Source organism: Dama dama, chromosome 12, assembly GCF_033118175.1.
Source record: "Dama dama isolate Ldn47 chromosome 12, ASM3311817v1, whole genome shotgun sequence".
Lineage (NCBI taxonomy): Eukaryota > Metazoa > Chordata > Mammalia > Artiodactyla > Cervidae > Dama > Dama dama.
This window is the reverse complement of record NC_083692.1, coordinates 78,885,986-78,902,306: the sequence shown is the minus strand read 5'-3', so window position 1 is coordinate 78,902,306 and position 16,321 is coordinate 78,885,986. Positions and strand designations below refer to the sequence as shown.

Sequence of the window (16,321 nt, the reverse complement as noted above, 5' to 3'; positions counted from 1 at the left end):
AGAATGGACACTCTGTCTGGTTTTGTTCTCTTTATTAGAGAAAATCATAGTCTTTTATTAGTAAGAATACCATTAGTTATTGAGGAGATTCCCCACTATTCTTGTGTTGCTCAGAGTTTTCAACATAACTGACTACTGAATTTTTGCAAATCCTTTTTTTCTGACTAGGTTAATATGATGATATGATTTTTCTTTTCTACCGTGTTAATATGGTGAATTCCATCCATTGATTTTCAATATTAAAGTGTCTTGCACCCTTGAAAGAAATTACATTTGTGCTCGGTATATTATTCATTTTATATATCAATGAATTTAACTTGCTAAAATATTTTCAGAAATGTTGTGTCTATCTTCAAGATAAAAGATATTTCCCTGTAGTTTTTGGTTCTTAATGGTCTTTGTCTGATTTGGGTATCAGGGTAATATTAGCCTCATAAAATGAGTGAAGAATTATTTTCTTTCTATTGTCTGCAAGAAATTGTGTATAATTCAATATTTGACAGAATTCTTCAGTGACACTGAGTCTGGTGATTTTTTAAATTAAAACTTCAATTTCTTCATAGACATCATGACTTCAGCTTTCTCTGGCCCCTTCTCTGAGGAGAGATGAGGAGGAGCGACCCCGGAGCCCACAGTGAGGTTTGGGGACAGACAGCAGGTGCTTCCAGAGCACTGCCCCCTTGCCCAGAAGTAGGTTCCTACGTCTGAGAGCTGGGCAGCCGCGAGGTGCAGGGAGCTGTGCTGTCTGGGCTCTCCACACCGATCTGTCCATCTCTGCTCCGTCTTCACTTCTCCACCCTTAGCTAATATCATCAAGAGGACAGGACTTCCCCCAGGCCTCTGCTTATACCACTGTAAACTGTAAAATGTGCTTGAGGAATTGCAGTATGTGGTGAAGTTCTCTCCTTCTTGCAGAAGCAAGAATTCAGGAAAATGCTTTATCTGTTGTCCATTCATTTCTGTTCAGAAATGCAATAAGAAGTAACAGAGAAAGTTTGATTAGATGTTTATTCTCTCAGCTGTCATGGTCTCTCTCATTCTTCTTGTGTATTTTCTCTTTCTTTCCATGTCTCTCTCAACAACTCCCTCTACCTCCCACATTTTAGTTTTTATGTTTTTCTCAACATCCTGGTCTCAGTCAGAAAATCCCACTGCTACAGTTGCCTGCAGATAAGATTCCTCTGTGCTGAATTTTCTGGGAGCAATCAGGGTAACCCCAAACTCACGTGATATTTGCATCCATAAGATCAACACTGGTGCTAACAGTAGCATCTCCCTCTTCTTCCTCTTCAGAAAGATTTGCTGCATCTGCCTGCCTCTAAAAGTGTTTCCCTTGTATCAGCTTCTTCCAGACCTATAGAAATGTGGTCTATACTGCCTGTTGGAAAGAAAATAGAAAGGAGTGACTGCAATTTGAGACAGCCAATCAGATTTACCACCTTATTATCCACCCATCTTCCCCATGGAGTGTCTGTGTTTGCAGATGCTGCCCCTCTGTGACTGGATCAAAAATTGCTGATCCAGTAATACCTGGTAAACAGTGATTACTCAAATATTTGCTGAATGATAAATAAATATATATGTTTGCATATGTGAGAATTTGAATACAAATGTCCCAAAGAGCAGTTTAAAAGTGCCCTTCCATGAATGTAAACAGTCAGGAGTTGCTTGTAGCTATTTAGAAATGCTACCTTTTGAAAACTGTGTTAGCCCCAGTAGCCCTAGTTCTCCCATAACAAATCATCACAAATTTGATGGCTCCAAAAAGCAAGAATCGGTTCCCTGCAACCTGGAGGGCAGAAGTCTGATGATAAGGTGTCAGCAGGACCATACTCCTTCCAAATGTTCCTGGAGAGACTCCTTCCTGCCTCTTCTGGCTTCTGGTGGTTCCAGGTGCTCCTTTGTTAGTGACTATACACTTCCAGCCTCCTCCTCCATCAAAAAGACCTCACTAGGCCTTCTCACCTGTGTGTCTCTTAAAAGGACACTTGTCACTGGATTGAGGCCCCACCAATATAATCCAGTATGATTGGATTTTGATATCCTTTGCTTAATTCCATTTGAAAAAGTTCTTTGTTAAATAAGTTCACATTCACAGTTTCTGTGGGTTAGGATGTGAGTGTATCTTTTGGGACCCACCCTCCAACCCACTATAGGATCCTTAATGTCTTTGAAGTGTTGCCATGTAATTATACAAACAGTAGAAATCTCAAAACTTCTTTAAAGTCAAAAGTAAATCTGAATCTGAATTACTTTATATATAGAAACAGAAAGAGAAGCAGGTTTAGGATGTAATGGAAAAGGAAAAGCCCATGAGTTAACAAAGTTCTTTGAAATGCACATCCCTGGGATAACTTTTCCTTTTCAGGCATGTTGGATTTGAACCTCCAAGTGAAGACAAATCTAGCAATGCTATGTTGGTGAAGGCTCCACTCCCACCCTAGAAGAGCAAGGGGTCTAGAGCAGCACTTGGGGATGCTTTAAAAGTTCCCTGGTCTTCATGCAGATCAGGAGCCCTGCCGCAGTTTACACAGAAGGATGTAAACCAAGACAGAATAGTCACCCCCTGGAGAAGGTGGCGCTTTCCCAACTCACAGCATTGTATTTGCTGCAGCCTATCTCTGGGTCTTGTGCTGTGAAGGAGATATTTGCTAAGTGAAAAGAAAGGAACCTGATCGTGCTTTGGTTTGTGGACTAAAAGGAATCTCTTCATGCCTCGTAGGAAACAGTTTGAATGAATAGAAATATAAGATGGCCCCCAGTAGCAAATATTCCTGTCAAACCATCTTAAGAGGGAAGCAGATCCGAGAATATTTATAATTAAAAGTTAGCAATATTATCCTCTGAGATTTCACATACAAGTAATGTTGCTTGAACTGGGCTGTAAAGGTTGAGTACATATATGTGTTTTGAACAAGTACTTGGGAAAAACCATTCTGACCAAAGAGAACAGCATCTGCAAAGATTCAGATTAAGGAAAGAGCTTAATAGCAGCATAAATGGTTTTATTTTAAAGTGGCTGATGTACATCTAGAGTATGTGGCAGAAAAGGGTGAATGAGTTACTATAAGTAACTGAGGGAAAAATTGTACATTGCCTTGTAATTCTTAATATAAAATTTGATCTTTACAATTTCTAATGGGTCCTCATTATCCAAAGATGAGCAGGAAGCAATCTAAATGTATGTATATATATATATACACACACACATACATATATATGTTATTGTTGTTCAGTCACTAAGTCATGTCCAACTCTTTGTGATCCCATGGACTACAGCCCACCAGGCTCCTCTGCCCATGGAATTATCCAGGCAAGAATACTGGAATAGTAGCCATTCCTTTCTCCAGGGTATCTTCCTGACCCAGGAATCAGACACAGCTCTCCTGCATTGTGGGCAGATTCTTTACCATCTGACCAACACAGAAGCCCAATATGATGTTAAACTGGTGGGTTATTTGGAAATCTGCAAAATGAGCACAGGACCAGATAATTGATCAGCTTCATATACCTGGAAATTACTAAGTAAGAAACTCAAATGCCCATAAGAGAGTGTGATTGCTGGGTTGTAAGGTGAGTGAATATTTAAGTTTATGTGGAACTGCTAAACTGTCTTCCAGAATGACTGCACCATTTACTCACCAGCAATGTATGAGTAGTCAAGCTTCTCTACATCATTGCCAGAACTTGGTTATCATGACTAATTTTCATCTTAGCCATTAAGCAAGATGTGGAATGGTATCTCATTGTGGCTTTAATTTGCATTTCCTTGATGGTTAATGATGTTGCATATCTGTTTATATGCTTATTTCCCTAACACATAGCTCTTCCATGATATGTTTGGATGAACCATTTTCCAACTGGACTACTTGTTTTCTTCCTACTGAGATTAGACAGTTCATTGTTTTCTGAACACCATCCTTTGATGAAAATACATTGTGAAAATATTTCCTGTCATTCTGTGGTTTGTCCTTTACATTCTCTTAATAGTATCTTTCACAGAGCAAGCATTTTTACTTTTGATGAAATATTTTATTTTTTGTTGATTGTGCTTTAACGTCATGACAAAAATCATTTTGTCTAACACTTGGTCCTGAAGATTTTTTTTTCAAAAAGATTTAGAGTTTTAGATTTTACACTTGGATATACAGTCCATTTTGAGATTCTCCTCAAATTTTTGTATAAGGTGTGAGATTTAGGCCAAGATTCACTAATTTGCCTAGGAATATCCAATTGTCCCTAAATCATTTGTTCATATGACTATCATTACTGCATTGAATTGTCATTGCACCCTTGCCAAAAAATCAAATTTCTCCACTTTCCTACATCCCCACTTGGGATGAGTCAGGAGCATTATCTTGTTAATAATTTTTTATTTTCCCTTTTTATTCATTTTTATTGAACTTTTTATCTTGTATTGGAGTATAGCCAATTCACAATGCTGTGATAGTTTCAGGTAGACAGCAGAGGGACTCTATCTTTTTAACATTGTAACATCTGTACAATATTTTACTTTTTCATTGTTTATATTTCTAATTTGTGTTTTTTCTTTTTTTTTTTTACCATGCTAATTCTGTCTAGGAATATATAGTTTATTAATCATTTTAGCAAACTTAACTTTGTATCTCATGGGTATTTCTATCATTTTCCTTCTGTTTTACCAAATTGACATTTTTATTATTTTCTTATTTCAGTTGATATTAGTTGTAATTTGTTCTATCTTTTTTGTTGAAAGCTTAGATAATTGTTTTGCAGAATTTTTCTTTAGAAATATAAGTATTTAAAAAGATGAACTCTTCCTATGTAAAATATTACCTATGAAATTGAAAGTGGAAGTAGCTTAATCGTGTGTGACTCTTTGAGACCCCATGGCCTATACAGTTCATGGAATTCTTGAGGACAGAGTACTGGAGCGGGTAGCCTTTCCCTTCTCCAGGGGATCTTCCCAATCCAAGGATTGAACCCAGGTCTCCCGCATTGCAGGCAGATTCTTTACCAGAATCTATCATGAGATATTACCTATATCTTATAATATGTATATATATATGTTCTCACTATATTTTCTTTCCAAATAGTTTCTAACAGCCAAGTAATTATTTCTTTAACCTATGGGTTACTTTCAAACTTAATGCCTAAATTCCAAATATTTGGGAGTTTCTAAAGATATCTTTTTGCTATTGATTTTCTAAGTCAATTTCACTACTGATCAAAGAATAAATTCTGTGTAATTTCAACTTTCTTAAATATATTAAGGCTTCTTATGCACAAACAAATTGTGTGTGTGTGTATTTAATCTACACAACAGGGTGTGGCTGGATCCTGGGCTGCAGATCTGGGTCCAGGCTGCAGGTGCCCGGGGAGCACTCGGCACTTGCTGCAGAAGTAGGTGCTGCGTCTCCAGGCTGGGAAGCTGTGATGTGCAGTGAGAGCTGTTTGGCACTGTACTGAGGAAAACTGTAAATCTTCCTTTTTATTCACAACCAAATGGATGGCTACCAAGAATGCAGGGCTTTTACCAGGGTATTGCTGATACCATGGGAAGTAGTCAAATTCACTCTTCTCATAAGTACAGTCCTGAATGGAAATCGCTCCTTCCTGGACTGTCCATAATTGAGGACTCTGTTTGAGACTGAGAGCAAAGACAAGAGTCTATTTTTGCACGGGTGTGGTTGTGAAGAGAATGCTGTTCCCATCACTAAATTGAAAGTGTTTTAGATGAGAAAGAATTAGGAGCAACTACAAGAGAGAGATAGGTATTATAAATGATCAGTTTTTAGTTAAGGCCATATGGAAGGAATTTTCACAGAGGCTATTGATTCCTTAACTAACATGGAGTGTAAAGATAATCATTCCAAAGCTCCTTTATAAATTTGAGCTCCCCTTTATAAAGAGAGCTCCCCTCTCTCTTCCATTTCACCAGCCTTTGGAATCCAAAGATAAGATGAACTCCCTTTTCTGTTTTTACAGCAAACGGGAACCACGCACTAGATTCTGAGATAATGTTAAGGATAAAGATGTTGGCTAACAAATCTCATTGACTGCACAGAATGCCACAGTGTTTCAAGAGCCCTTAAATGCTTCCCTGGTAGCTCAGTTGGCAAATAATCCACCTGCAATGCAGGAGACCCCAGTTCAGTTCCTGGGTCGGAAAGATCCGCTGGCGAAGGGATGGACTACCCACTCCAGTGTTCTTGGGCTTCCCTTGTGTCTCAGCTGGTGAAGAATCCTCCTGCAATGCGGGAGACCTGAGTTCAAAACCTGGGTTGGGAAGATCTTCTGGAGAAGGGAAAGACTACCCACTTCAGTATTCTGACCCGGAGAATTCCATGGACTGTATAGCCCATTGGGGTCTCAAAGAGTCGGACACGACTGAGGGACTTTCACCTTAATATTTAGGTGAAAGGCTATGGCAGGTACTGTTCATTGCCTACAAGTAGGTTTACTTCTTTATCCTTACCAGAATTTCTATGTTCTGTTTTTCAGCAATGATTCTAGACAAAAATGCATGCCTTCCCTAGACTTTCATAGCTTGAGATCAGCTTGAACTCTGTTCTAATCAGTAAGATGTAAGCATCCTGAGCGATTTATCACCCTTTCCTATTCACTAAACTTATCTACTTTTCCTAATAATGCCAAATGTCAGTGGGTCCAGTTCAGTTCAGTTCAGTTCAGTCGCTCAGTTGTGTCCGACTCTTTGCGACCCCATCAATGGGTTAGTACCTTGCTAATACATGAGTGCATGCGTGCTAAGTCACTTCAGTCATGAAGTGACTCTATGGACTCTTTCTGACCCTATGGACTGTAGCCTGCCAGGCTCCTCTGTCCATGGGATTCTCCAGGCAAGAATACTGGAGTGGGTTGCCATGCCCTCTCCAGGGGATCTTCCCGACCCAGGGATCGAAGCTGAGGCTCCTGTGGCTCCTGCATTGCAGGCGGATTCTTTACTGCTGAGCCACCAGGGGAGTCCTGATACTACATACCAAAGGTCAAAAGTCACATTTGTATCCCGGAGAGATGAAAAAGACCAATAACACATTTCTCATCTATGGTCTATTAATAGAAGGCTTACCCCTGGTCGGAAGTCATGCTTGTTTCACAAATCTGTTCTTACTTAAATATTTCAGGAGCAGAAAAGGAAGACTAGAATGAAAGCACCTGAAATTTCAGTTTTAGTTCATTGTTACCTTATAATTAGTAGGAGGTCATCATGTATCATTTTAGTTTTCATTGGAGTATTATATTCATATAGGAAAATGTAATATAAGGGTACAGCCTGGTAAATTTTCACATAACCAACACTCTTTTAACCAGCACTCAGATCAAGAAACAGAGCTTTACCAGCCCTACAGTGCTCTCTTTATGATATTGCCCCGCATATAACAGTATTCTGATTTCTGCCAGTGTAAATGAGCTATGTCAGCTTATGTATCCTATAGGAATGACATGTTTATTGAGTATCTGAATATCTTCTGTTGTCAAAAACCTACTTCAGACTTTTGTCTTTTCTATCAATTTGCTTGTTTTCTTGTTGATTTGAAAGAGATATTTTTAAATCAAAATGATCCCTTTGATGATATATGTGATAGATAATGTTTGATAATATATTATTTTCAATAATCAATATTAAATTTGATAAGATACTAATATTGTAAATATATTTATTAGTTATCCTTTAATAGGTTTTCTAGTTATCCTTTTAACTCTTGAAATAATTTTAATATAGATCAGTTTTTTAATGAAGGGTAGTTGATTTACAATGTTGTGCCCATCTTTACTGTACAGAAAAGTGACAAAAAAAATGAATGTATATATGAATATAGATTAGTTTTGATGTTTAGCGATTCTTGTGTCCTGTTTAAGAAATGTGTATTTAACACAAAGTAATGAACAAGTTCTGAATTTTTTCTATTAACTTCATGCATTATTTTTACATTCAGATCTGCATTCTGACTACTGTTTATAAACCCTTTATCCTTGGCACATGGATGGATATGTTCTCCAATTTTTAGTGTAATACCTTTCCAGTATTAATTTTATCACAAAATTTTACTTTGTCACCCTCTCCATCTGGTCATATCATTCTCCTTTATTTCAGGTTTTCTTTTATTTTTAAAATTTTTCTTTACCTTTCATAGTTAGCATGTATTTATTACATGAGTGATATAGTTCTCTGAACTTTCTATCTAACTACTAAAATGAATTATTTTCTGAAGTTTTCTCATCCTCTTTGTGCCCAGGATACTTTCTTCTTATGTTCTGTATTGTGTATACACTTGTTATTAGTTAATTTAAACATCACTTAGTATGTTGCCAGTTTTATGCAATTCTAGTGTAATGAACAAATTAGATATTCTTCTAACTTTAGATTCAGTCCCTCAGATGTGCAAACAGGTAGAATTTGTGAAACATTAGAATCCTCAATGTGTACTGCCAACAATCTTTCCTGATTCAATTTACTAATGCATTAGCTGTAGGGAAAAGCAGTTAAGACACAGTGAGCCAGTGGAGCTCCAAGTTACTAACTCCTATCAATTTTCTTGTGAGATCATATACTCATGGTGAATCTCTATTGGTAGAATTAGTGATAGAACTAATGACAGTTCTATTAAACAGTACTCATTAATTCTATAATTTCTAAAGATAAATTCAGTAGAATGTTTTAAAGCAGGACATGTTTGGTATAAAAATGGCACTTGATTTATTTATTTTTTTGTAAGGGTTATTTCTGAACAGAGATGAAAAATTAGAAAGCAAAAAAGGCTTTTTAAAATCTGTTCACCACTTTTGGGTTGGCAAGCACTGTGCTTCCTATGGGCATGGGTTTGCTGAAATACCACATGGACTTTTAACACCTTTGTTGGCTTATAGTTACGGAAGATGAATTGAATGAGAATACCAGTTGATAGCTAAATAACTATTTTTTTTATCCATTTTTCTAAAATCAGGAGAATTCCCTACCTCTTTGCAGGGGACTCTAGTTAAATACAATTGTAATCTTTCAAAATACCTGGTGTCAACCACTTTATGAGAAACACAACATACTGGGAATTTTAATGGAAGAAAGAATTTTGTATTGGAATAAACTAAAGTTTCACATGACCTATTTCACTAATAATGATAGGAAAAAGGAGTAAAGAGAGGAAAGAAGGAAAAGAGAGAGTGAGGGAGGAAGGGAAAGAAACGGAAATAGAAGGAAAGGATTAACGGGTTTATGAATAAATAAGTATTTTTCAAATGTAACCCTGTCTTCATTATGAAATCTGTGTGAGGTTGACTCTCCCTTCTATTTTTATAGAAGCTCTAACTCACTCTTTCAGTATCTTATTGCATCCCTAGTAATTATTAGTATCATCAGTCTTTACTCAATAAATATTTATTGAACACCTACTATATGTTGGGTACTGGGCTGATGACTGACAATACTTCAATAAGCAAAAGGCACAAAAAGATATGTTTCAGGAATAGTGAAGTGAGGAAAAGGAAAGTGAGCTCAAAGTCTGTGCAGAGGAAGAGATGAGTGAAAAAGTGACTGGAGAGATATGCTGGTATTTGGAAAGTGCTACAGCACCTCTCATTGCACTTTCCAAGACTTCAGTACAAGTATCTGTTCCTTCATCTCTAACTCACGAATCAAAGCAATTTCCAAAGCCTGATAAACACAGCAATTCACATTTAGGTACACATCCTACACAGGAGGATACATTTCTGTCTTTTTGATGATCCAAGAATATTATGTTAGTGATGCTGCTCACATCAAGGACCAGAATACCTCTCTATTATTTTCCTGCCTTGTGCTCTAATTTCCTCTAAATCTTTTCACCTGGGGAAAATGTGTGGCTAATAAGGAGCTAAGGATGTTTCAGAATCTTGCTACAATCAGTAACACATAGTTCTACTGCCATTTGGGTATTTAGAGGACTAGCATGTTTCTTTACAGATTAAGGATTATTGCTTTTCTCGAGTCACAGCGTATGCTTTTTATTCTAACACTTGAATTTTGCCCTGAAATGCTTCACCTTCTGCGATGGGTATTGTGATTTATTCCACTGACTTTCCAGTTGACTCATTAGTTTGGGGCTTTCTTCTTACTATTGCTTCCAGCGAGGCCACATTGAGCAACACATGCCAAGATTTTGGAGCTTGACATCAGCAGATTTAAAAATAAATGTAACAGCTGGACTAAGACTTATTAAAACTGAAGATAAGCAATTTTTAAAATCTCTTTGAGGCTTAGCTTTCTTATAGGTGGCATAGATCTCAGAATAACTCACTAAATGGTAATGAAGATTAAGAGATACATTTAGGGCTTTCTAAAAAAGACAGTGATTTTAAAGCCAAAAAGAAATTTTTGATAGATTTGACAGTGTAAGAACTAAAGACAACATCATTTAAAAAAATAAATGGTAGTATGTTAGAATAAAACATACTAACAAATATAAAAGTTGAATTATCAAGTAGGATATCAAAATAATTCTAGCAAATAAAAATAAAACTAATAAAATGGGAAAAATGGTCAAAAGATAGGAATAAGCATGTGACAAAGGTTGAATGAAAGAGTGTCAATATACAGAGAAAAAAATTGCTCAAAAGCACTAGGGATCAGTAAAATGCTATAGATAAAGTACATTTGGATTGCTAAAATGAAAGAGGCTGATAATTCTCAATTTTTAGAAGATGCAAACTGCACCTTCCCACTCCCTGTTGGTTGAAGTATAATTGTTTATACCACTTGAATGGAAAGTTGTCACTTTATCAAAAAATTTTTAAGTGCACCTTGTTTTGCAAACAGCCATTCCAGTTTCAGAAATTCCATTACAATAGACATGTCTCCACATATACAAAAGTCAATCTACAAAGCTGTATAAAGACAACACTCTTTATGATAGCACAATAATAGAGACAAATATTTATTAATGGAAAAGTAGTTAATAATAGAACATTTCAGAATACTATATAGACATTATAAAGAATAAATTGAACCACTTCGCAGGTGGCACAGTGGTAAAGAATCTGCCTACAATGCAGGAGACAAAGGAGACCAGATTTGATCCTTGGATTGGGAAGATCTTCTGGAGAAGGAAATGGTAACCCACTCCAGTATTCTTGCCTAGAAAATCCCATGGACAGAGGAGCCTGGAGGACTACAGTTCTTGAGTTGGCAAACAGTCAGACATGAAAGAAGTCTTTGGAACAATGAGAATTATTTGTATTTTTCTCACTTTTAGGTTAAGACTAATACACTGGAACTAACGTTTTATTGACATGAGAAAGAACCATGAAACATTGCTAATGCTTCTCACTTCTATGTTGCAATTAGGATTCTTAGTATACCCATAATTTGTCTCAGCCACATTAATCAATGAAGCACTTCTTCCTTGTTTTTCTTTATGTGTCTTCTCCCCGTTTCCTTCCCTTCATTTTCCTCCTCTCCTACTACTCTCTGACTCCCCTTCCAGATGGCTCTAGATTTGCTCTCGTGACTGCTCCCTCACTGTTTCCCACCTTCCTGCCACCAGAGATACTGCACAGGTGCAGCCCCATCTGTCCCCGTGTGCCCCTCTCAGGATGCAGTAGTACACAGCGGTGTCTCTCAGGGTGACCTGGGGCAGGACCAAGGTGCTGGACTTTCTGTTTGAAGCTGTGGTCAGAGAGGCCAGGCTGCTGTTCACTGTGCCTTGTAAGCCATGAATGACATACTGTGGACTCTGATTGGGATTTTGCTGATACCAATGTATATAGTCATTTCCACCAATGGTAGAGTGGTTACAAGGCAGGTTTACATCCTCTCCTTCAGAAAAATCCAAGGAGCTGGGCTGGGTGGTCTTAGCATCAATCACAGTCCCTGGGGGGTTAAGAAATCAAATTAACTCCAGAGCACAAATCAGTGTAATTCTATGGATCAAAGGCATAAGCCTCCTGTAACTGTCTGGCCCTAACCCCTACTCCAGTGTTTCTACTTATGTCCTGTAAAAATATTATTGATGTTCATTATTGGACTGCAAGGAAATCAAACCAGTTATCCTAAAGGAAATGAACCCTAAATATTCACTGGAGAGACGGATGCTGAAATTGAAGCTCCAATATTTTGTCCACCTGATGAGAAGAGCTGACCCATTGAAAAATACCCTGATTCTGGGAAAGAGTGAAGGCGAAAGGAGAAGGGGGCATCAGAGGATGAGATGGTTAAACAGCATCACCATCTCAGTGGACATGAATTTGAGCATACTCCAGGAGATAGTAGAGGACAGAGGAGCCTGGCATACTGATGTCCATTTGGTCATAAAAAGTTGGATACGACTTAGCAACTGGACAACAACAAAATTATAGAGACCAAAGATATGTGGCAAGAATCAGAGATTCCATAGGCTTTGTTCCATGGGTCCTTGACTTAATAAGCCCAGAGAATTCTTACAACCTGCTTACTGCTAAGGACTCTTCTGGTGTTGTGGCTATGATTTAACCTGTCATGTAGAAGTCTGTCCTCTTTAGCAAACCCACAGATCACTTCTCAGTCCCATCACTGTGATGCTGACTACAGCACAGGGAGGGGAGTGGAGAGTGAGTGACTCTGTGGCCCTTTGCCCTCAAGTCACCCCTTGTAGACACAGAACACTTACCCAAGGTCAGAAACACACTTACTCCAGTCACCAGTCTCATACTTCAAGGACAAGCTAGGACCATGGGCTCAGAGCTCAAGCTTGTGTCTGATCCTTTGCGTGAGGAGGTTCCAGAGAACAGAGGCAACAGCTGTCAGTAGAAACTTACAACCAGTGCAGATACTGCTGTGTTGTCAGGACCTTCTCAGCCAATGATCAAGCAGTTCCTTATCTATGTCTTCCTCCCCAGTTTTAGTCATGTCCCCAAAAGATGGTGAAGCATCCCCAGCTCACAGTGAGATCACCTATGAAGTTTAAAATCTGGCTCTGGATAAGGAGCACCGATCACAATGATGTGTCTGCACATTATTGGTCTTTCATTTGTTTCTTAGGAAACTGGCTGATGCTCCATGAAGCTTGAGGAACACAATGTTTAATCCCAGAAAAATGTACTGAGCTCTGTGTTGTAAGATGATGAAAATTTCCATCCACATTCCAGAAAATTAATGGGAGATTCAAAAGTAGGCAGTGATGTGCTCTGGGAGACAGGAAAAATTAATAACATTGAGACTAATAGCTACACATCCTAGAACTTGCAGCAGCTCTTGTGAGGGTTCTTGGGATCTTGCATCTATTGCCAACTAGGTAGACATTTTCCATGCATTTGTTCTTAATAAATTAACTGATTGACAGATGGTGTTCACCTCCTCCTTGAACAGCGGTCCTTAATCCTCATGTTCCCTATGCCGATGCTTGTGGATGTTGTGTAGCAAGGATGCTAAGGCAGAGGAATTGATAGAAATGAAGGAAAAAAAAAAGTGGAGGTGGCATAGAGGTGGGTGTGAATGGTAGAAAGAGTTGGAGGAGGGATAAAAAGTTATCAGGAATAGAAACGGGAAGGGATAATCAGAGCAGGGAAATGGGAAAGTACTTGGAAAGGGCTTAGGCTATTGGGCTAACCTGAATCCTTGACCACACACATTCAACAAGGGATAATAAAGCTCAAGTTGTCTAAAGAAGATGAAAGTATGTTACTTTTCCTTTTGGGGGGCACTTCAATGGAAAATAAATTTCTGTTCCCTTCTCCCAGAAACACTGTTTTCAGATGAATCAACCCCCTCTTGTGACTGAATAGAACTGCAGATCTAAATCCAGACAAAAAGTCAGCAAGCAACTTTTTGAAAAACCCCTCGAGTTTGCAGGTAAATGGGCTTCCCAGGTGGCATGAGTGGTAAAGAACTCACCTGCCAATGCAGGAGACTTAAGAGACGCAGGTTGATTCTCTGGATCAGGACGATCCCCTGGAGAAGGGCCCATGGCAACCCACTCCAATATTCTGCCTGGAAAATTCACTGGAAAGAGGAGCCTGGTGGGCTACAGTCCATGACTTGCAGAGTCAGACACGACTGAAGCATCTTAGCACACACTTCACACATCTTGTAATACCTCTGTACTCATCTGTATTTTCTTGGTCCTAAACACTCCATGAAGGTGAAGGTGAAAGTGAAGTCACTCAGTCGTGTCCGACTCTTTGCGACCCCACGGACTGTAGCCTACCAGGCTCTTCCGTCCATGGGATTTTCCAGGCAAGAGTACTTCAGTGGGTTGCCATTTCCTTCTCCAAAACACTCCATGGAAGTGCTTTAATTATCTTTGACTGCTTTACTGCAGTCATATGCTTCTCATTCATTGATCTCTTTAAGTATTCATTTGTCTCTAACCTTCCTATATTTAAAATTTACTTCAAAGGCCATGAAACTCAATGTTTATAAGAGAGTTTGGTACACAGTAGACACTCAAGAATTACTTGTATCTTGAATGAGCCGATGAACCATTATTCATGAATTTAATGAAAAAATTATGTTGAACAATTGTTTAAATTATTCTGAAAACAATCTTCCAATTTTATGGAATGCATACCAAACAAAAGGCTCCAATAGTATAAACAGGGGGTTATTATTGTGAACAAAATGAACAGTAAATTGTGAACAAAATGGACAATAAACAATAAATCCAAGTCTAGGATTGAGGAAAACTCTGTTGAAGACATGGGAGTAAATGTTATGGTAATCATGCTTTGTTCATTTAACAAACATTCATAAATGCTCAATGGAAGTCTTATTGTTGTTCAGGCACTCAGTCATGTCTGACTCTACATGACCCCATGGACTGCAGCACAGCAGACTTCCCTGTCCTTCACTATCTCCAAGAGATTGCTCAAACTTATGTCCATTGTGTGGATGATGCCATCCAGTCATCTTGTCCTCTGTCACCCGCTTCTCCTCCTGCCCTCAATCTTTCCCAGCATCAGGGTCTTTTCAATGAGTCGGCTCTTCCCACCTGGGGGTATTGGAGCTTCAGCTTCAGCATCAGTCTTTTTGATGAATATTCGGGTTGATTTCCTTTAGAATTGACTGGTTTGATATCCTTGTTGTCAAAGAAACTCTCAAAGGTCTTCTGCAGCACCACAATTAGAAAGGCTCAATTCTTTGGCTCTCAGCCTCCTTGAGCGTCCAACTCTCACATCCATACATGACTACTGGAAAACCACAGCTTCAACTCTATGGACCTTTGTTGGCAAAGTGATCTCTCTGCTTTTTAATATGCTGTGTAGGTTTGTCATATCTTTCCTTCCAAGAAGCAAGAGTCTTTTAATATCATGGCTACAATCATCTTCCACGGTGATTTTGGAGCCCAAGATAATAAAATCCATGACTGCTTACACTTTTCCCTATCCATTTGCCATGAAGTGATGGGATCAGATGCCATGATCTTAGTTTTTTGAATGCTGAGTTTTAAGTCAATTTGTCACTGTCCTCCTTCACCCTCATCAAGAGGCTCTTTAGTTACTCTTCTCTTTCTTCCATTAGAGTGGTATTATCTGCATATTTGAGGTTGTTGGTATTTCTCCTGGCAATCTTGATTCCAGCTTGTGATTCATCCAACCCAGCATTTCACATTATGTGTGATGTAATCTACATACAATTTAAATAAACAGAGTGACAGCATACAGCCTTGATGTACTCCTTTCCCAATTTTGAACCGGTTTGTTGTTCCATGTCCAGTTCTAAGTGTTGCTTCTAAGTTCTAAGTGTTACCTGAGGCAAGTAAGGTGTACTAGTATCCTATCTATCTAAGAATTTTCCAGTTTATTGTCATCCACACATTCAAAGGCTTTAGTGTAGTCAGTGAAGCAGAGGTGGATGCTTTTCTGGAATTCCCTTGCTTTTCCTATGATCCAATGAATGTTGGCAATTTGATTTCTGGTTCCTCTGCCTTCTCTAAATCCAACTTATACATTTGGAATTTGTCGATTCACATACTGCTTAAGCCTACTTGAAGGATTTTGTGCATTACCTTGCTAATCTATGAAACAAGCTTCATTGTATGATAGTTTGAACATTCTTTGGTATTGCCTTTCTTTAGTATTGGAATGAAAACTAACCTTTTCTACTCCTGTGACCATTGCTGAGTTTTCAAAATTTGCTGGCAGAATGAGTACAGCACTTTAACAGTATCATAATTTAGGATTTTAAAAGGTTAGCTGGAATTCCTTCATCTTTACTAGCTTTGTCTGCAATAATGCTTCCTAAGGCCCACTAGACTTCACACTCCAGGATGCCTGGCTCTAGGTGAGTGACCATCGTAGTTATCTGGGTCATTAAGACCTTTTTTGTACAGTTTTTCTGTGTATTCTTGCCACCTCTTCTTAATCTCTTCTGCTT

At 38.4% G+C, this 16,321-nt stretch overlaps 1 gene segment (V, D, J or C); it reads right to left on the bottom strand.

The window, feature by feature from the left end:
- Nucleotides 1–11,462: 11,462 nt before the first annotated feature.
- LOC133067084 (T cell receptor alpha variable 26-1-like) lies at nucleotides 11,463–12,721 on the bottom strand. The segment is given in 2 exon segments: nucleotides 11,463–11,842; nucleotides 12,618–12,721. Coding segments are annotated over 2 exon segments (420 nt in total).
- Nucleotides 12,722–16,321: the final 3,600 nt, after the last annotated feature.